The sequence below is a fragment of the Haemaphysalis longicornis genome, unplaced genomic scaffold, assembly GCF_048455015.1.
Source record: "Haemaphysalis longicornis isolate Haplotype H1 unplaced genomic scaffold, Haemaphysalis longicornis Haplotype H1 scaffold_9, whole genome shotgun sequence".
Classification (NCBI taxonomy): domain Eukaryota; kingdom Metazoa; phylum Arthropoda; class Arachnida; order Ixodida; family Ixodidae; genus Haemaphysalis; species Haemaphysalis longicornis.
The window spans coordinates 135,722,907-135,743,359 of record NW_027526460.1 but is presented as its reverse complement, the minus strand read 5'-3'; the positions used below and the strand labels follow the sequence as shown (position 1 = coordinate 135,743,359).

Genomic DNA, 20,453 nt, shown 5'->3' with positions numbered 1-20,453 from the left:
CATCGCCTTTCACAAGACGTTACTTTCCATTTTTACAATTACTGCACAAGGTTTTACCAAATCATCTTCTGAATTTTATACAGTGGCGCTCTAGGCGGCGTTAACACAGCGGCGAGCCTAACCGAGGGTCAGGGGCACTTCTAGGTCACTCAGCAGCTACGCTCTCTCTCTCCCCTTACTTTTAACGCTTAATGGCGCTGAAGGAGCTTTTAAATGCGAATGCATTTCTTAGTCGGGGGTTGTCGTGCTCCGTCGGCGTGCGCCTGCATTCCTCCAGCGCGAGCGCACGTGAGCGCGCGCCTCGTAGTTCTGCCTTCGTCGTCGTCGTCGTCGTCGCATTTCTTAGTCGGGGGTTGTCGTGCTCCGTCGGCGTGCGCCCGCAGGTGTTATCTCTCCGCGCTCCTCCTCGCCCCTAGCAACAGCTGTGGCGCGCCTAGCAACCGGAGCAGGTGGTAGCTAGGGCGGGAGTAGCGGAGGGCAAGGGGAGAGGAGGAGCGCGCTCGGGCGTGTGAGGGCGCTCGCATCACGGAGCTCGGGTGGAGTAGCGGAGAGTGAGTGGAGAGGAGGAGCGCGCTCGGGCGTGTGAGGGCGCTCGCATCACGGAGCTCGGCGGGAGAGAGAGCTCGCGCGCGGGGCGGGCGTGTTGCGCGGGTCTCTCTCTCCTCTCCGCGTACCCTCTCTCCGCTCGCTGCGCTCGGAAAACGTATATAAATGCAGTGGAGCGCACGCCTGTCTCCGTTACTGCTTGCCGCAGCGCACTCATCGGTGCACCCAATGCATTCGCATTTCCGCACGATCTCCTTCGGGGAGGTGGGGGGAGTTTTTTTGTGTAAACGGGGCCATCGGAGAGACTCTTTTTAAGCCTCACCCCTTACTTCTAACCCCTCTTCAACCTAGTTTTTTGTAGCGTGAGCGAGGTTGAGCAATTTAGGGTGGCTCCTAGAGAGCCGTGCTGCACGTGCGCGAGGAGCAGTGACGTCACACGGTGCACAGCTGGCGTGGCGAAGCCGCCGCCACCGGGCGCGCCTCGCTGGTCTGCGCATTCCAGAGGAGTGACGTCATGGCCGCGGCAGATGCACTGGCGCCGGCGCGTGCCTAGCTGTCCGCCTCCTTTGCGCAGTAGCCAAGCCTGACGGTGCGCCGGAGCCGCATGATAGTGCCTCTCATTTTGTGCTCATGCGCAGAGGTATCGGAGGGGGGGGGGATACATATAGCATGGTGGTATAGCCACGGAGGAGGAAAGCGAAATTACTGCTCAACGAATTAAGGACGGAAAGTTGGGCTAGTTGGTTAGGCGATAGCGTTCGTTCGGTGTTTTTCTTACTCGTGTGGTCAGTCTTTTGCGTTAGTAAATCGTACCCATTATGCAGCTCAACGGCGCGGAAGGGCGGAGAAGCTTAACTCATCGCATCCCACAGTAGTTGCCTGGCAATTAGCGGTTGAGCGTAGGAAAAACGAACACAAGGCTAAACGTGCTGCGGAGACACTGGAGCAAAGAGAGGAACGTCTAGAAAAGCGGCGTCGCCAGGAGGCTCAGCGGCGCTAATTCTTGACAACCACGAAAGCTAAGAATAACCAGCTGAACCTTAGCTCACGCTACATATATCCTGGCATAGCCGAGCTACGCCTTTGCTAATTTTTCAGGCATGTGCATGGGATTGCGTGGGAGTAGTTTCCTGCACACATAGTGTAGCCAAATTTTACATTCGCATAGATTTATAAAGCTTCGCTTTCACACGCAATTTGAAGTTTCATGTTAAGAAGCTACGCCTGTACTATGAGACGGGTTGGCGTGCAGTGCTCCGGATTAATCTGCCACCGTTTACGTTATGCTGAAATATCTGCACACATGATTGTTTTCCTCACGCTACGAACGCGCTAATATCGCCTTCAGCCCCCTTCGCGTTTCCCTCAGCAGTTACTCGTTTAGGCGAGGTTGTTCAAAGCATTACCACAAAATAGACGTTTATGCAGCCAGAGAAACATTTAGCATAGCGAAGCGGATTGCTACAATTGAATCACATGTGCCTTCTGTAATGACACTTAGTCTAACGTGAAAAACATCATAATCCCCGAGTGAAAAGCACTAGCCCCTTCCTGCGATTGCAGGTAGAAAAGCCATTGCAGGTAGTCCGGTGGCCATTCCAGTTGTGGCACTTTCGCCCAGAGCATTTACAGCTGTGCCCGGCGAATAATTGGCACTTTGTACCCTTAGTCTCGCCTTTCACGCGCACTTCGCGAGTGACAGCATGAAAGGAAACGTTCACGTAATTTTGTTTTTTTACTAGGACGGGACTACTAGAGAAAAAAAGCAAGAAAAATTCTGAGAATTGTCTGGTAATATACACGCATCCTTACACCGCTTCTCCGTTTCATTAACATTATGGCCTCTTGGTGACATTGACAGAACCCGTGAAGGCGCAAAATAGATGCGCCTTTATGAGTTTCTAGCATAATTTTTGTTTTATTACACCATAGTTTCTCCTTAATTGTTATTTAAGGCGCTGAATCAAGTAGACATTTGTGATTTTATTACTTCATATACAGTGTTTATGAATATGTCTTTTTGTAGTATCCTGTGAACCATTCCAATTTTGTGCCTTCAGTTCATTCATTCATCTTTGTTTGGTTTTTCGCTTTGCAAACAATCACGTGAAAGCACTGGATTCGATACATTTATGTAGTCTTATAGTTCATGTTAATTCGCTTTATATTTTAAACCAATGCTGATTCTGTTGCTAATAGCACAGAGGCGCTTCATTAGCCCACCTATTGTGCTTTCGTTACCTCAGTTTCAGTTTTTTCACCTCTACACTGATGTTTCGTTTTGTATTTTTCTGCGAAGAAAGATGGTTGGCAGATTTGCTTTCAACACCCAAATTGCGAGATTTTACCTCCAACAACTAGACAGAACCAAATTTTGCGAGGTTTATTTGGTTTGCCTATAATTTTTGTCTATTTTTCTTTTTTCTTAAAATAGTGTTCGTTTAGACTTTAATATCGACTAAACTCTTAATTTCCATATTTGCCCATTTCTGTAGATATACAAGGCATACCGTTGTTGTGCTGGGGACCCGACAAAGATTGCTTGTGCATTACATGACCGCTCCGCTTTTATTCTAGGTACCTCGAATTTGGAGGACAGGGGCGTGGCCATGGGTGTATTTGGGTGTCAGAACACCCCCCGAAATTTTCTGATCGCTGCATCAACCCTCGCCCTTTGTCTTGTTTTCGCCCATGATAATTACACTCCACATATATATTTTAAATGGAAAACCTTATATAAGAGCGATGTTCATTTGTTGACAAAAAAGGTTCCAGGGACACTAGAGTGCAAAGTCGGGCTAGTTGGTTCATACTCATTGCAGAAAAATGGCTGCGGCTTAGCTCAGCTAACTTTGGATATGCAAAGCAGGAGCTTGGCTTATTCTGGTTGAGTCTTGGTTTGGCTTGGTTAACCTTTGATGTCGCTGTATTGCCGATCACGGCTCAAAGCCGGTTGGTACTGTGCAACCCTCACAGAAGGAGGCCTGGCGAACGCGGCGTTCACCGTTGCGAACGCGGCGAACGTGACGTTCATTCACGGCGAACGCGCCGTTCCTCTTCGCCGGGCGTGAGACGACTCGCGTAGCCCGAGACGACCCAGCGGCGCATGCATGGGATACTGCGGGGGTGGTCGGCTGCCGACCAACTGATCGGCCGCTAGCGCGGCGGCGGCCGCCACTCGTATGAGCAGAACGACAGAAAACGAGGCTTTGTGTGCAGCGCCGAAAGCGGGCCCGGCGAATCCCGCGATGCGCTTGGAGGGGTGTGTCTCCGTGGGTGTTCCTCCGGTCAAAAGTTTAACTTGCGCATTCTCCGCGAAACCGCTGGACGAAAGTAGTAAAGCTTTGCTTTTAAAAAAAGTGCCAAGAAACTGAACGGAAAACAAGAAAGAGACAAAGAAAAAGAGTCCTGTGTCACACTTATTATATAGATAATAAAGTGAACGAGGCATCTAATGTATTGACTTTGTTTAAGCAGAAAAGTGACTAAGACATTGTTTAAGCATAGTCGCTTCTTTTTATATTTTTAGCTTTACCAGCGGTGTATTCCATCCCCCGAAAAATATTCCTCGCTACGCCATTCTTGGCGGATTTGTTTCTTTTGTGGAGTAATATTTTTGAGCAAAAGGCACCTGCGAAATGTTTGTGTATTTCTTTCTGCACTTGTTGGCCGATTTCTCAAAGTATTTTGCCTTCTTCGAGGGAGCGTGGCACCTTAGCACCTTAACTTGTAATTCGAATTCAGCGCCCTTTTGCGATATCGGCTCTGAACTCCAACACCTAGGGCCTCTTAGGTTTAAACGTTTTTCTTTTAAAATATTTAGGCATTCGTATGTATACCATTAACAGCTGTGTAATGGTGTGTTTACTTTCGTCAAATATTATTAAATAATTACATGAGGTTTTTGTTCAATACAGGTGCTCGATGAGGATCAGAAAACGAATTAACATAAGAAGATCACCTTTACCAAACGTCCAGCCTATTTTAGGATTTTCACATCCGTGGTAGCGAGCGATTTTCTGAGCCTTTGTTATAACTTGGCGATTCAAATAGGTGCCTTCCTACCGATCAGGAGCCTCCGCCCCAATTTGCGTTTCCTCACAGAAGAAAAGGTTTCTAAATTTAGAAAGAAATAAATTATGTGGTTACTATTTATTCGTATTAAAACATTATTGAGAGGTAAGAGAATAGTGGCTAAAATAGACAGTTATGCTCATGTTTCATATATGAGGCTTACAAAAAAATCCCGCCAATTGCAATGAATTTTTCGTTGTTTTGTTGTTGTTGTTGTTTTGCTAAAATTTGTTACCTCCCGACTGCTGGCGTTCCTTTTTGCCTGCGAACAATTCGTATCCCCTCAAAACAGCCAGAAAGGAATGATGAAAAATTTTGCTTTAAGTTCCTTATTCTCTTGTTTCGTGTTCCCCGAAGCACCACTGAACACGGAATGGTGACAACCGAAAAACGGTACGCGTTGTCACCAAAAAAACATGTTGGCCTGCCCCTAACGGAAACAACCGCGTGAGCTGGCATCACAGTCGAATGATTCGGTTCTTGTCAGTTTTTCTGCTCTCGTATTTTTGTTGAAGGGGCCCTAAGTTTTTGCCATGGCAAACACATCCATTTTACACATTTTGTCAATTTACTTGAAGCGTTTGGTAATGTCCTTACTGAATTTCCCCGAAATCCCTGGTCCCAGGGTATTGCCGAAAAAGTCTCCTCCTTTCTGCGCGATTGCATCTGAAAAAGCAAAAGAAACACATGATGTGATGAATTTATTCCCACAATACTGAGCTATTTGTTTACAAAAAGCAAAGAACTATGCATTGCCATTGGAAAACACATGCGGTGGCACTCCACAAATAAAAAAAAATATTTTAAACCACTATATATATTGAAGCGCTCATTTGAAATCGCATGATTCCGTAGCAGCATATAGATCAGAAAAAAACTGCCTCGACGGCTTCTAGGTTTCCCGTGTCACCGGAGGCCATACATTGGCTAATATCGTTAACGCGTAATAGGAACACAAACAGCGCCCTTGTTCAAGCGTATCCCACCAACCAGCCCTTATTGCTACTCATTAAAGGAGTTATTTTATATTTGGAAGATATACTTCATAAAAAAACAGATAGAAATAGCTCATAACAATCTAAAACGACATACTGTACAAATAACAAATTAAAAGGAAACAGAACAAAGAACCCTGGTTTGGGGGTATCGCGAACGGCTAAACTTCACAGGCGACCTAAAACTGGCGTTACATGCCGAACTAGCCAAAATTACCACCTTTTACTAGAAGGGAGGTCATTAAGTAGCTATCACACTACGGCACCGTGTCGGCGCCTCCACCTGCTACGTCGGCCAGGAAAACGTAAACTAAGCTTCACCACCCCCAACGGCCAACTATTGCCCAGCAGTTTTAGTCTAAATCATGTCCATCCTCTCCATCATCAATGAGAGCAAAATATTTGTAACAACCATACACTTTGGCCGATTGAATTTATTTGGACTGGGTGCGTTGGTTCATGAGCCCTTAAAATTTCAGTTTTATATTTAAAAAACACAGTTTCCGTATTTTATTTTCGACCGACGATAATTTCTTTACGCTGAAGCTGCTATTTGCGGTGACTCTATAAACAAATATTCTAAAATATGAGACATGAAGTTCAGGAATAGAATGCGATTATATTACGGAATCCTGGATATTACCTTAAAAAAATCTCTCATCATTGACCTCTTTCCGTTTCTAACCCACTTCAGTTTTTTCATAGTGCCCGAAAGAGCAGCGGAATTGGCGTGCATAGTGAATTAATCTACAGTTGTGTAACCACCCTTGTTATAATGTGCGTAATGGTGTCGCGAAGGGGGGACAGCCATGATTTTTACAAGTGCAATCAGTTCACCACAATTACATCACTGTAAAACCGATAAATTTAGGCAAACGTAAGAAGAAAATCCACAAGCTGCGGAAGCTTAGTAGCATGAGTGTTGCACTACAGAGCACAACGTCGCCCATTTGATTGGTATAGCAGTTGCGAGCGTTTCCCTGACGGGGGCGAAAATCAAAAACGCCTCTGTGTGCTAGCTTAACCGAGGGCAAGCACTTGTGGCGTTATCTGGCCGTCCTAAGAAGCGTCATTTCCCCGCCTGTCTTGTCCCACTCCGTAACCCCAGGTGCTTGTTTCACTCATTAAACTCCCGTTTCAATGCTTCCTTGAACGAAGCAAATGCATGTATTTTTCATGTGCAGGAACGAACACTCCCGAGGCTTCACTTGTCTTTGAACCGCAAGAGTTCCCATAGCTGGCAGTTTCAAGTAGTCAAGATAATAAGAACGACAATCAACTGGTTGCTATTAAGGTCGTTCGCACACTGATTCACGTAATTTTCGGTATCTGCGGGTGTGAGTGCGTGCGAACGCGTGTTTGAGTGCGTGTTAGTGCAAGCGTTTGCTCGCGCCCATTTCCCTTGATTCTGTCAATTCACGTAGTTATGAGGCGCTGAATATAATGTTGGGGTGCGTACGAGCCGAGACTACGCCCTTCTTATGGTGCGTTCCGCGGTGGAGGGTCACAAATCAGTATAAATTACCTGGGAACCTTTAACGTACCCAGGAATCTCGACACTGGAATGGTCTAGTATTTCGTTTTCACGATAAAAATGGCCGCCGTGACAGGGATGCCGCTCGCATTTCTGGGCTCAGCAGCACAGCGCCTTAGCCACTGAGCCACTTCAGCGGGTGCCCTGAAACACCAATCTCGTGACCGCTTTGCAGGAGGTTGCAGACCCAAAACTTCAAATGAGCATAAATATGTGAACTGTAAATTTTGACGGGTAAAAATAATATACAAACTATTGGTGTTAGACGGTTTTCGGACTAGGTCAGCGTTCTGTGCTCGTCGGACCACACCCAGAAGGACCAATAAGAGGTACGTAGTGTAGCGGAACTAAATTTATTCCGCCAACAGACTGAAACTGATAAATACCCGCACTTCTACCCCCAGTTTAGGCGCAGGAAGGTGACGGCATATAAAACATTATTGCTTCCTTTTAGTTATCGGAGTGCTTCGAGAGCGGTGTGCCCTAGCACATATACTGCACCATTAATCTCATCTGCTATGGAAGCGAATTACGCAACTATTAAGCAGACAATATTAAAAAGGTGGGGTTAATTCTTATCACACTGGTTATACATTCATTTATTCATCTCAAAAACTAGCTTTGATTGGAACTATCTTCCGCCTGTACTGCTTCGATTCCAGAACCCTTAAATTGGTTGGACTTGTACAAGACCTCGCTTGAGAAATGTGTTATAAAATTGTGTTTTTGCATTACGTACTCCTGTGTTTATGGTTATATTACTCTACCTAACCCCTTTCTGTAGAGGCACATTGCCCTGAAAGTATTTTCAATAAATAAACAAATAAATAAATAAATGGATCAACTCGGAAACGGATTTTCCTGTGGTTCTTATTGGCGGTCGTTCTGATATCTACAGGCTTTTTAAAGCGAAGCTGTCTATGCCTCATGGATGGCGTATGTCGCGTCGAAAACGAACTGCAGGAAAGTCGAATTTCTCTGGTGGTAATGATGATCGGCGGTGAAGCGAAAGAAAAAACACTTCCTGTGGTCGGAATCGACCCTTAACCCTTCTTGTTATGAAGCCGGCGTCTATCCAATTGGCCATTCCTACATGCTCGAAGCAGTTTGGATTTAAAGAACAGTGCATGGACGTGCAAAATTAGACAAGTCATGTATACCTCCGACTAACGACTACAAGGGTTGAACGCGAAGCTTCCTTCGGGCGAAATCAAGTGGCGAAGGAACAAGGTTAAAGCCGCTGCATACAAAATTCCAAAGTGCGCACCAGTCAAAGTCACAGCTCTACAAGTCAAAGTCCGAACCGACTGCGACGCAAGTCCAAGCTCAGATGAAAACCAAGTAACCCCTAACCAGAAAGCTTCGCGTTCTACTATTTTCGTCTTTAGACGGAGGGGTGCATGATTTTTACCCCGCAATCTTCCTGCCTTTCAATTCATATTAGTGACGCTAAAAGGCTAGGCATTGAACTCACAGTGAATGTCCTGTCATACATAAGGAAAACAAGGCTGTTAGATGAAGATTCCCGACGAGTAGAAAGGTGTGCGCGATGCGACCCCGCGGTCATGAATGCATTCTGAACATAAGCCAAGTTACGAATCTCTCCGGACACAATGGGCTGACCACTCGCCCGATCTGTTTCCTGTTGGCACGCACGCAGCTCCGGAGGTGGCCCGCCACGTTTGAGGGCCATTCACTAGTCGTTCGGCGGGTTTGTTCGCCTCCGTGATTGCACCAAGTTACGGTGGAACGAGAGAGCGAGTAGGAGGTGACGCTCAAAGCCCAACCGCAGGCTCGCACCTTATCCCTGCGCTACTCCGGAGGATCACCTTGAAATGCGCCCAGGCGGGCGTGAATAAGCGCCCTTCGTACACACAACTAAACACATCCGTCTTCCTAAACCAGTTTGGTAGCAAGCTACAGCTGCCCGATGTTGCTGATTGCGTTCTCGCGTTCTGGAAGATGTAGACACATTATTTGAAACAAGGTTGCGCATTTAGTTCTCTGAAAATTTCGCCACCGAGGACGTTTGGCGTCCGGCTTTCACTGTCCACTCACTGCTTCGCTTCTTGCGGGACAATTATTTTATTTCACGCTTGTCGCCGGTACTTGCATGCCTTAGTTAAGATGTTGCACTTGCATGTACATGGTTACGTGTGGGCTTTGAGGCATGCTGTAGGGAACACTACAGATTAATCTCGACACCCCGGCTGAGGAGCGCAACTCCGTAGCCGCTAAGCAATTGAGACAGGGGCTTCTTATTATTTCCTTTGCAGTTTTTTAGGCCCCATCAAGGACATTCGCGCATCTGTTTTTCCACGTTACAAAAATTCCACGTTAAAAAAAAAACACAAGCGAAAGTGTTGAACACTGAGACGGTAGAATGCTGCATAGGCGAAATACCTCTGACCCCCCCCCCCCCCCCCGAAAAAGGGTTGATTGTGTGCGCCCAGAGGCAACACTGATATAGAGCAGTGTGTCAAGGATATTAAAGATGGCCGAATAATCAACGTACCGTGAAAGCGAACGGCGACTATGTGTTCCTTCTTAGTGCGCACACGTCCTGATGCTGCATTTTAACACCAACTTTAATTTACTCGGAAACACGGCAATATTTTTGCGAAACCGAACATAGTGTTAAACGGACTTGTATACAAGTGAGGGTCATTGCTCCGATCAGGATGCCATTGCAGAAATGGCAACTCTTCATCACAGTCGCGTTGAAGTTTCGCCCCCGTGTCAATATAAACACACAATCTAATTGTCTCTCTCACGTTCTCGCTGACACGATTTGTACCCCTTTAGGTGCGAAGTTATGTACACGGCCATTTCGTATTTTGGGTGGTTGCAGTAGAACAGTTTTAGTGTGGAGAAGACAGAAATTGCGAACTTCGTGACTGTATTACTTGAAATTCTTTAGGATTTCGCCCATGACTTGCTTGTTATTGTTCTTTGTTTTCTTCGTGTACCCGCTCTTACTACGATGCCGGAATAGTCGTACAAGCATGTGAGCATGTACATAACTAACTAGTCAGCACCGAGAGCCCTTCTGACTTACTCACTGCCTTTGTTTAAGTACAGACCATTTGTTGTGGATCTTTTTAACGCGGCTACAAAGAGTGTTCAGTCCGAAAACTGAAAGGAAGCCGGAAAGTAGCGTTACGTTGCCCAAGCATCCAGAAAATTAATCAGTTAATCGGCCAGTTAATCAAGTTCTAAATTAGCCTGGTGACTCTAGGCATCCGGTATGCGGGCGACCACCTAATCAAGGGACAGTACAAACTTCTTGGTCATGTTCTAAGGACATTTCCCACACAAAACATCCACAAAACAGAGCTTCAGGAACGCTCTATGCGTTTTCCCTTTTAGTGTAGATACTGAGTTTACGATTTCTCCCGCGCCATCACCCAGCAGTATAAATACAGCTACAACTCCTCCAGTTGCTTATAATGGGCCTTAGAGAGCGCTGATGTCAGTTTCCCAAGAGCCTATAATCACATAGTCTTATGCGTAACAACGCTTCCATTCTAGGAGAACCTAACTCGCAAAGATCAAAATCACGGGAGCACAATTTGTAACAGGGGCGTGTGTTATTGGAGGCTAAACGTTCGCTATGGCCTTACGCAGATGACGCAACAAAGAGGTCATAAAAAAGTGCCAGCCCCGCTTCGGCGTCTACGCCATGGATTCAAGCAAACAAAGAACGCTATGATGACCCGCGAGCGACCCCGGATGCCGTTCATTAGGCCTGCCTGATGAATGGCCGCCGCGTTGAAAGCCGGCTAACGAAGCCTGCGCCGCGCGTGAATCGAATGCAGATAACATTGACCCAACAGCTAGAATAACATCTAACGAACTTACACACCGGTACGAAGATACCAAGTTAGGGTCATGTGTACGATGTGGTCAGATGTTTGGAAAGAGGAATTAAACCTTTTTTAATCAATATGTTTTCTTTGTAACACGAAGGCTCAAACAGCTTCATCGGCTGGCTAGAGATGCGTGAGCACTGCCTGTTTGCATTTGACGCGTTTTGCGAAATAATAGATAAAAAAATACGCTTGCGTGTCCGGAAAGACCGCGATTTCCTGCATTAATAATTTGTTCATTTTACGCTTTTAAACACGGCACTATTACAACAGATCCCAAACTTGGAGGAAGTTCTCAGCTGTTATCGATGTATTTTAACTGTATTTGACGGTTTTTATTGGTGTGCTTGTTACATAGTTATTATCCCTAACAAAAGTGCTGATAATGCAGACTGGTTAAAGTTTGGAGGAGTTGGTTTAACATGACTCAGACTGCAGCCCAGAAAAAAAACACAGCATGGGAAAAAAGGGGGACCTCCAGTGGTACGCGTGTCCCTTTCTTTTCTCAGCCTGTGTTTTTTCTGCGGTGTAGTTTGAGTCATTAAAATGCAGATTTTGTAAGCGATCGTAAATTCTTAAACGAATGTACCCGCGCCCGCCGAGGTGCCGTTAAGGAAGGACTCTAGTAATTCATTGGGTCCCCCAGTTGTTTTCTTTCTAATTTATACCTATATGCAGTCACACCTCTAGCTCTGCTTAAGAGAAAATTGGCACAATCTGAATTGAGCCGCTATCGAAAACATTCACGTGTACTTTTCTTTTTGCGTACCGCGAAAAGGGCAAGGTTTCAGGCCATGGACATTTTCTACGGCGGAATTGAAGCATGCAATCGATTTCGTCGAAGTTCGAGGACAAGTATTTTTATGCATATTGACCTGCCGTGGTGGCGCCGTGGCTACGGGGTTGTGCTGCTGAGCCCAAGGACGTCAGTTCGATTCCCGGCCATGGCGGCCGCTTTTCTGATGCAGGCGAAGAGCGAAAACGCCCATGTGTTCGAGATTTCGGCGCACGTTAAAGATCCCCAGGTGGTCAAAATTAATCCGGAGCCTTCTAGTACGCTGCGCCTCATCGCCTGTGTAGTGTCGGCACATTAAACCTCATAATCCATCAATCTATGTATATAGCAGCTTTTACGCGAAGTTCAGTGCCAAGACAACATTTTCGAGCGAAGGGTTGCCACGGCCACATTAGTAGGGACCACAACTTCAGTGGTATTTTCGGGACCAACTTCCCTCATACGCGGAGTAACGCAAAGGTAACACGCGCTTGCGAAGAATGGCACACCACCAAGATTGCCCCGGGTCCCACACCAGGATTGGTGTTTTGTGATCACACGAAACCGGTACATCAAAATTTCCGTACCATCACAGCATTACAATGCTTCACTGGAGGTATGCTCTGAAACTACCATACTCTCGTTTGAAACTAAAACGCCTCTGAGAAGAATGTCGATGACCATGGCCGTCTTAACCCTCACTATCAGTCTATTTATGCCCATCGCTGTTAGAACGCTCTCTCATAGACTTTCACCCCTCCTGTCCAACGCCGCCTGAGTCCATTCAATACCCCTAATTTATTCATCTCAAGCAACCACTAAGTTATCTGTCGTCTTCTACTTCTCGACCTGTCTCTTAGCCACCATTCAGTTGCTTTTATTGTTCATCGCCTTTCCCTTTTCCGACTTGCGCGCTCAGCCCAATTCAACTTTTTAAAGCGAAGCTTTCTTTGCCCATCATCCCGGTTTTCCAGGGAACTGCTGCTGCTGCTGCTTTCTGGCAGGGCGAGCGGCTGAGTTTTACCTCACGCTGGATAATGCTGGCATCCGCGTGGCGGCCGGGGAAGCTACCTGAGGTGTGGAAGGGGGCTGGAAGTAACACTGGATAATTCTGGCCTCAGCGTATCGCCCCCTCAGGGCCAGGACGCAGCTGGCGCCCGAGGGAAGCCCTCTTCACTCCTGTATCACGCTCCCTGGCATAGGGACTTGGGGCGTCTAAACATCGTGCTGGCCGGCAGGAACGCTTTCGCTGAGGAAACCGCGAATTTGTGACTGTCGAGGTGGACCACAAGGTTACGACAATTCCGCACGATGTTTCGACGGCATAGAACTCTACGCCCCTAGTAAAAACATAGAGTTGATTATTTCAGTGTCGTAGCAAAAGTGAGAAGCTTCGCTTTACTTCTATTGCCACTTATGTGTGAGGTCCCCGTTTTTTTCTTAATTTTTCCTATAGTGCGACGCATTTGTCTTGATTCCTAAAAGCGTGACTCTTTTCATTCTTCTTTCAGTGGCTCTTTTGGCTGATATAATTTACCTCTATAGTTGTTCAGTAGGACCACTGTTCGTATCCAGCAAATCATCACCGTAAAAACGCCGTGGTAGTACACCTTCTTATTGAGTGACACGGGTAACCTCCTAGCCACTGTTTCAAAGGGTTCGACGACTGCCTCCGAGTCCATATCATGTTCATAACTCACTCCTTTTTTGTAGTTTCGATCAGTGCAGATAACTTGTCTACTGTAATTGTACTCATCTACTGTTTTAGCCTTTCTTGTACCATTCGGGATGGAAGGCTTTCCACACATATGTTTAGCGTTACTTTCCCATTTTTACAATCGGTGGGCCTACAGGAGACATATCTGAGTACACGTCCTGCAGCATCCTTCGAACGTTGTGTTCAAACTCACTGAAGACAAAAATGTCATCTGCAAATCTCAAGTGACTCAAGCATTCTCCATCCACTCCATTTCACTTTAAGCTAACCAACTTTCCAACCAAATCAGACTGTAAAAAGCTTCCGAAAGGTTGTGTCTCCTTGTCTGACGCCCTTGCCGATGAGTAGTTCCGTAGATTTCGCACGACCTATTGTCATTCCCGTGCACCTACGCATTCTCAAAGAGCTCTTCGTAAGGTTCTTCTGTACCTCCTGGTCGCCTAGTGCTTCCGTTACTCGGTCAGTGCCGACTGAGTCGAGCTCTTTATCGTAATCTTTGGAGGTCATTTCACGGAGCGTAATTGTACCACGTGGATTTGTTCATTATTTATAGATGGCACGAATGCGATCCATCGTTGAAGAACCGTTCCGAAATCTAGGCTGTTCCTTAAGTTGCTGGGAATCCATGGTGCTGCTGATGCGGTAACGATACGCCGCCAGAATCGCCTGTACATCAGTGACTAGACTAATGGGACAGTGTGTCGCAATTTCTCCAGCGCTTTATTTCTTGTGAATAAGAATAAGGTCAGAGTTTTCTACGCTTCATGAGCTCCTAATGCCCTGAGGAATCCTCGAAATCATGTCCCAACCTTTCTGCGTAGTCTCCCCTCTGCCTTTCAGAAGAATCGTGGTTTTGCAGTTGTGTCATACGGAGGCTTGCCCTTTCTTCGTCGGTGTGAGCGCCCTCTCACATCGGTTTAATTACAGCTGGAACCTCGCGTACAATGTAGTTGTTTCAGTACTGCTCTCTGACTTAAAGGGGCCATGCAGACAAAATACATGTTTAGTTGATTCAAAAGTCGCCTCGTTAGAATCACACTGTCCCCACTTTTAAGGTAAACTTCGCTCAAATAAGCTATATAATTTGGAAAAAAAAGGAATGGCCATACGACTCACTAGCTCATTTCCCGCAACAGAACCTATGATGTCATATGTGCCAGCTCTTCGATTGGCTAAGGCCGGCTAAAGCAACCGCAATTTAGCAGGGCTCATAAGCTTGCCGTGCGGGCTATTTGCGCTTACATTTAGGTCACATTCTTCTTATAGCAGTAATAATGGCGGGGGAAGCAGTGAAAGTTACGGAAGTACACGTAAACATAGAAGTATTATTGCGTACTGCTGTTTGTTCTGAGCGCACTATGATGTTTTACCTGGACAGCACTGCGGTGCATTGAGAATATCTCAGAAGACACTGGTCGATTGGCATAAGCTACGGTGTCTCACGTGACCCTAATTGTCAAGCGAACACCATGTTTCATGAAACGGTTGTTTTCTACGCTAAGAAAAACAAGCTGGGTACACATACGGACAAAAACATACGCAGAAAAGTTCGGGCCGCCGCGGCATGGTGACGCCATCTAGGTTGACCAACGGTAAACCAGGCTCCCTACCACATATCATGTCATTGCAGATGTCGCAAAAACACGCGATTTTGCGTGGGAATCAAAACTGTCCACCAAATAATTAATTCCTCAGTGAATAAAGCATCGCTTGCTTCCACACAAGCACTGGGGGCACTACAACACACGAAATCTCTCGAATAAAAAAAAATTGTATTTTTAATGGCCCCCTTAATGGTGCCAGCATTCAAAAGCGCATAGAAAACTTTCACTACTGCCGTAATCTCGTCCATCTTAGGTTTGTTGCCTATTAAGCCTTTGAGCGGGTACTGTAGATATCTGCCAACAGCCAGCTTCCTAAGCGTCAACCCTTCACTCCCGGTGAACGGACAAGTTGGCAGCAGTTCGTCTTGGCACTTAAAGCGCCCACAACACAGGCAATAAGAAAGAAAGGCAGACGACAGCGCCTTGCGTTCTCTGTTGCTTTCGCCCTGTGTTGTGAGCTCTTTGAACACTAAGACGAACCTGAAGACGCGACTGCTTCAATGTTTATTTTATGGTTGTCCTGTTCTTCACGCAAAAGTCATTACCCTTGCATCTGTTAGGGAATTTTTACAACTCCGCAAATTTTATTTGCATTCATTATTCCGGAAATTCACACATCTTTCTCTCTCTCTCTCTCACACACATACACACACACCCGCACGCACACACGCACGCACACACGCACGCACGCACACACACGCACACACAAATGCACATACACACACGCACGCACGCACGCACGCGCACGCATGCGCACACATGCGCACGCACGCGCGCAACCACGCACGCACACACATCCGCACCGTTCCATAGTAGCATTCCAGCACTAACAGGTTTAGTTTTTCGATATTTATGATTCCTCAGTTTCACCATAGCCCTCAACCATGCACATAAATTACGTTGCCTGACGATACTGCGACCATCACGACCAAACAGAACGAACAGGGCCAAAGTTGCGCAGAATGCAACGGAAGAGCTTAAAACAAGTAAGAAGCAGTTTCACTCACTTATTTCGGAAGGAGGCCGAGGAAGCCCTGGAAAAGAAAAGCGAGCACGAACTCTTAAGAACGCCTGTCCTTCACATTTCCTTAAAAATTGCAACTTACCGAGCTGTTTTCGACGTACATAAGTATTCGGTACAGTTCAATAGCCATCAAATCTCATGAAAAGGATTAAAAGAAGGCACGCATCTTTGTTGCATTTTTGTGTTAAGTATTCATGAACTATCGTTTGTGCAAGAGCTGTTTCACTCCTTTTGTAAACCTAGTATAGTACATTTACCAAGTACAACTTTCTACAGACCGAACAATAGGAATCTTTCCTTATCATTAACTACACAAAACAATAGCTCTCCAAGATGGCGCGTGAAGATAGGGGCTGCGCCAGGACTCCAAGGTCATTAAAGCGAGCAGTGCCAGCGCTGAGGTTATTTGCGTTTGCCTAACGCTCTGTCTGCCGTCTCTTTTTGCTCGCCGGGTGGCAATTTTGGCTCCCCTGCATATTTTTTTTCTGAGGCGTACTTCCGTGGGCAATCACTTGTCACAGCTGTCGCAGAGGTAGGCCCGTCACAGTCTATCGCAGCAGCATGCAGCAACGACACCAGAAACGTGCCCATTGGTGCGACTGTCTTCTCATTACCATCCTCATGACATCGATTTCTTCTTCTTATTTATACTGAGACTGAGGCTTTGCTAATCGAGCTTTTTAGTGCTAGACATACACTATTATTGCAAACGTGCCTTCGTCTTTTTTACGTTCGCATGCTAGAATTACTCATGTAAAGTTCTTTAATGTTGCAATTGGAATTGCATAGGCACCACCTATTTCTTTTCTCTATTTTTTGCTTGTTATACTTGAAGGAATATTTTATCAGACGTAAATTCTGCTTATCACACCTATGTGCATTGCAATCAGATAGGATAAGCAACCCATAGAGAAAATAATGAAATTAATGGCTCACCTGAGAAGAATACTCCATTGCTTTCTGTAAAAAAGGCGTGGAGGAATGCTTAGAATGATGAGCAAAACAAAACTTTGTTATCGGTTATCGGTCATATTTGATGTAACCTCACATTAAGATTGTAGATGTATATGTCATGCCACGCTGAATCATTTGTAGCTATGTGCGGAATTGGAAAATTAGCTGAACTTGAAACAAAAGGGAAACAAGGCAAGAACCCGGTTATATTCGGTGACTTCTCACAACACTTCTTGCTCATTGTGTTTGAGAAGCTGCTGTCGGTGCAACGCAGACGGTGGCCTTCTCAATAACTAGAGCGAGCAAGTGAGGGGGTCGCCATGCCGTACGTTTACGGTTTTTTCGTCAGGCTTATGTGTGAGCGGGAGATTAAGCGTGCGCGTCTTGTTGTCTGCTATTAGAAAGTTATTATACTTTACCGCCTGTCACTAAATAGATGGGTCTACTGACACAATGAAGCACAAACTAAGACTTCTACAGGTTACCTTCACCGCGCCTTTAAGTGCAGGGTAACTTATTTTACAATAAAATCCGCGCGCAAGCGTGAAAGCGGGTATTCTTTCAACAAGCATAAAATATAATGGCTAGAGAGGTCTTATTGACTGTAGCTTTCCCCTAAGAGGACAACAACATTATTTCACGAGAATTAGAGAACTTAGGGTCCTGTTATTTGCATTATCAATATAGTGTGCAAGCATTAGGAACATTCTCACCTATGGCATTGAGTTTTTGCCCATGGCAGGGTGAGGCGAAAAGGAGAAGGCTGGAGAAAATGAACCAGAGGTCGTTTCGAGGGCCACCCATGACAGCAAGACGCTGCAAAGACAAACAACACATATTGACCTTCGACCAGCAATTCTAGTTCGTACTATACTTTGCCTCAGGGAAGCAACTAAAAAACTCCTATGAAATGTTTTTTACGGCGTCACCCAGTAAAGGGTATACCGATGTTACGGATATCTGCCCGGACCGACAGCTCAGAAGCTATCCGCCGTTGTTGTTACCATAGCAACAGTGTCGGGCTAGATCACTCAGGTTTATCCCTTTCATGCCACGTGGTAGGAGAACTATGGCCAATCTCGAAGGTCTCTATTGATAGTGTGGAAGTAAACTCAGCCGCAATGATCTAGGAGTGTTACCTATGTACTGGCCGTCTGCGTTCTTATCTATGTGCGGTCGCTCTTCCCCTTATAACGAAGTTTGGGCGTGGTGTCAGCTGTAACAGCTGCGATATCATGTGCCTGGTTTGTTTCTATGAATTTCCGACACCCAAAGCGCTCTGGTAACAGAATCTGTAATCGCAATCTTTCTGTTAGACACACAAAACTAGACTACGAGATGCGGTGCCATCAAGCCCCAGTAGCGTGCTCGCATGAGTTTGAGAATGAGCGCTTTATAACCAATCGAAATAGCAGTTCGCCGTTGCCGGTTTACAGTTTCAATGTGCAGGCGGGGACTTAATATTCCGGGCCATGCGAGCGCGTGGCAAAAGCCACAAATGCGCACCCTGGAGGCCTGGCGACTGTTGTCGAGACCGGCGCGGCGCGCATGTGTGTGCTTTTTTATTCGCAGGCGCACTGATTTTCTCACTTCCTGCAGCGGTAGTGCGATGGTCACTGAAGCACCGCATAGCGACGCCTTGTAGCAGTTCTTTCATCCTGATGGAACATTTGCGGCCTATGTGATGATTGCGCCGGCTTAGGTGCAAGTGCTGATAAATGTTTACGAGGAATGTTTTGTTTGGTATTTTTCTGTTTTGTGCTTTATCGTCAATACAGGCTGATACTAGTGGCTTGCGAACGGCGTCGTCCAATGAAGTGTGCGTGAAGCACAATCACAGCGTGCTGCGCTATCGACAACGAAATTCCAGCGGCATGCATCGCGAACCTTTGTTCATTTTGTTTATTCTGTATACTACTCGACCACTGGGCTTTGCTTTCAGTTCGATTTCCGCTGCCAAAAAAGTAAGAAATTTTCAAGTTTACTACATAAAATTATCTCGTTTTTTTATGTCTGCTTCCTTACTTAACATTTATGCAAGGACATACTCATTGAATTGTCTGTTCGCTCTGCACGCCGACATTCGTCAAAATGGCACGTCGGGTACCATTCGCAGAGCGCCCTCAGATTATTCGCTACTTCTAGAAGGCACTCCTCAAAGGGAAATTTCCGGGCTCAGTGATAGATCGAAGAATGCTGTTAGCGAGCAAGTTATGCCGATAGGGTAAGAAGGCGGGCTTGCAGATGGCCAAAGGAGCGGAAAGACAAGGTCCAAAACAGAAGGGAAGGACACGCTGAATATTACTGCAGTTGTTAAATACCCGCTCCTTTGTGCCAAATGAATTCGGGAGGCCCTGAGCGAATAATCTTCCCGGAAAAGTAGCAAATAATCCGACGGCGTTCTTAGATGGGAACCCGAGGTGCCATTTTGACGAATGCCGACGTTAAGAGCGAACAGAAAATTTATACGAGTATTTCTTTGGGTGTATTTAAAGTAGGTACACAACAAAAAGAACAACGCGATAATTTCTTTTACAAACCTTGAATATGCCTTGTTTAGCGACAGCTGAAAGCGCGCTAAAAGATAAGTTCAGTGGTCAAGTAGCATACAAAATAAAGATGATGAATAAAGGCTCGCGATTAATCGCACCGGCATTTCGTTGTCGATAGAACGGCACCCTGCGATTGCCCTTCATACACGCTCTATTCGTCGACGCTGTTCGGAAGCCGCTATAGTCTCAGCATGTATAAACGGCAAAACAAAAAATACCAAACAAACTCTTCCGCCTAAGCATTTATCAGGATGCAAGAGCATATGCGCCAAAGCCGGCGCAATTGTCACATGAGGCCGCAAATGTGTCATCGTGAGGAAGAGAATGCTACAAAGGCGTCACTCTGCGGTGCTTCAGTGACTATCGCAGTACCGTGGCAGGAAGCGAGAAAATCTGCGTGCCAGCGAGTAAAAAGGGACGCGCATGCACGCCGCGCCGGTCTCGACAACAGGTGCCAGGCCTCAAGAGTGCGCATCGGTGGCTTTTGCCACTCATTCGCGTGGTCCGGAAAATTAAGTCCCCGTCTGTACGTTTAGGAAGAATTGATTCGCATCTCTCTGCGATAACGGGAAATGATTGTGAATTGCCAGGGAAGTATCGCCGTTGTCATTTGAATTAATCGCCGAGATTCATCTCATGATTGTGAAGATAAACGCGCCGACGCTACACAGGCGATGAGGCACGCCGTAGTGTAGGGCTCCGAACTAATTTCGACCACGTGGGGATATTTAACGCGCACCGATATCTCGAACACACTGGCATTTTTGCCTTTCGCCTCCAGCAGAAAAACGGCCGCCGTGTGTGGGTAT

The 20,453-nt window shown here is 46.2% G+C and overlaps 1 protein-coding gene across 4 annotated transcripts in view; it reads right to left on the bottom strand.

The window, feature by feature from the left end:
- Positions 1-20,453, bottom strand: part of LOC144153684 (uncharacterized) — a 163,729-nt gene that overhangs the window by 97,921 nt on the left and 45,355 nt on the right. For all 4 annotated transcript variants that reach the window (XM_077685354.1, XM_077685355.1, XM_077685356.1 and 1 more), the window contains exons 2-5: positions 17,806-17,908; positions 17,075-17,098; positions 16,122-16,148; positions 5,218-5,286 (exon numbers count right to left, since the gene is read on the bottom strand). In XM_077685354.1, the coding sequence (XP_077541480.1) occupies positions 5,218-5,286; positions 16,122-16,148; positions 17,075-17,098; positions 17,806-17,896 (211 nt within the window). In that variant the 5' untranslated portion in view covers positions 17,897-17,908. The remainder of the gene's footprint in view (positions 1-5,217; positions 5,287-16,121; positions 16,149-17,074; positions 17,099-17,805; positions 17,909-20,453) is intronic.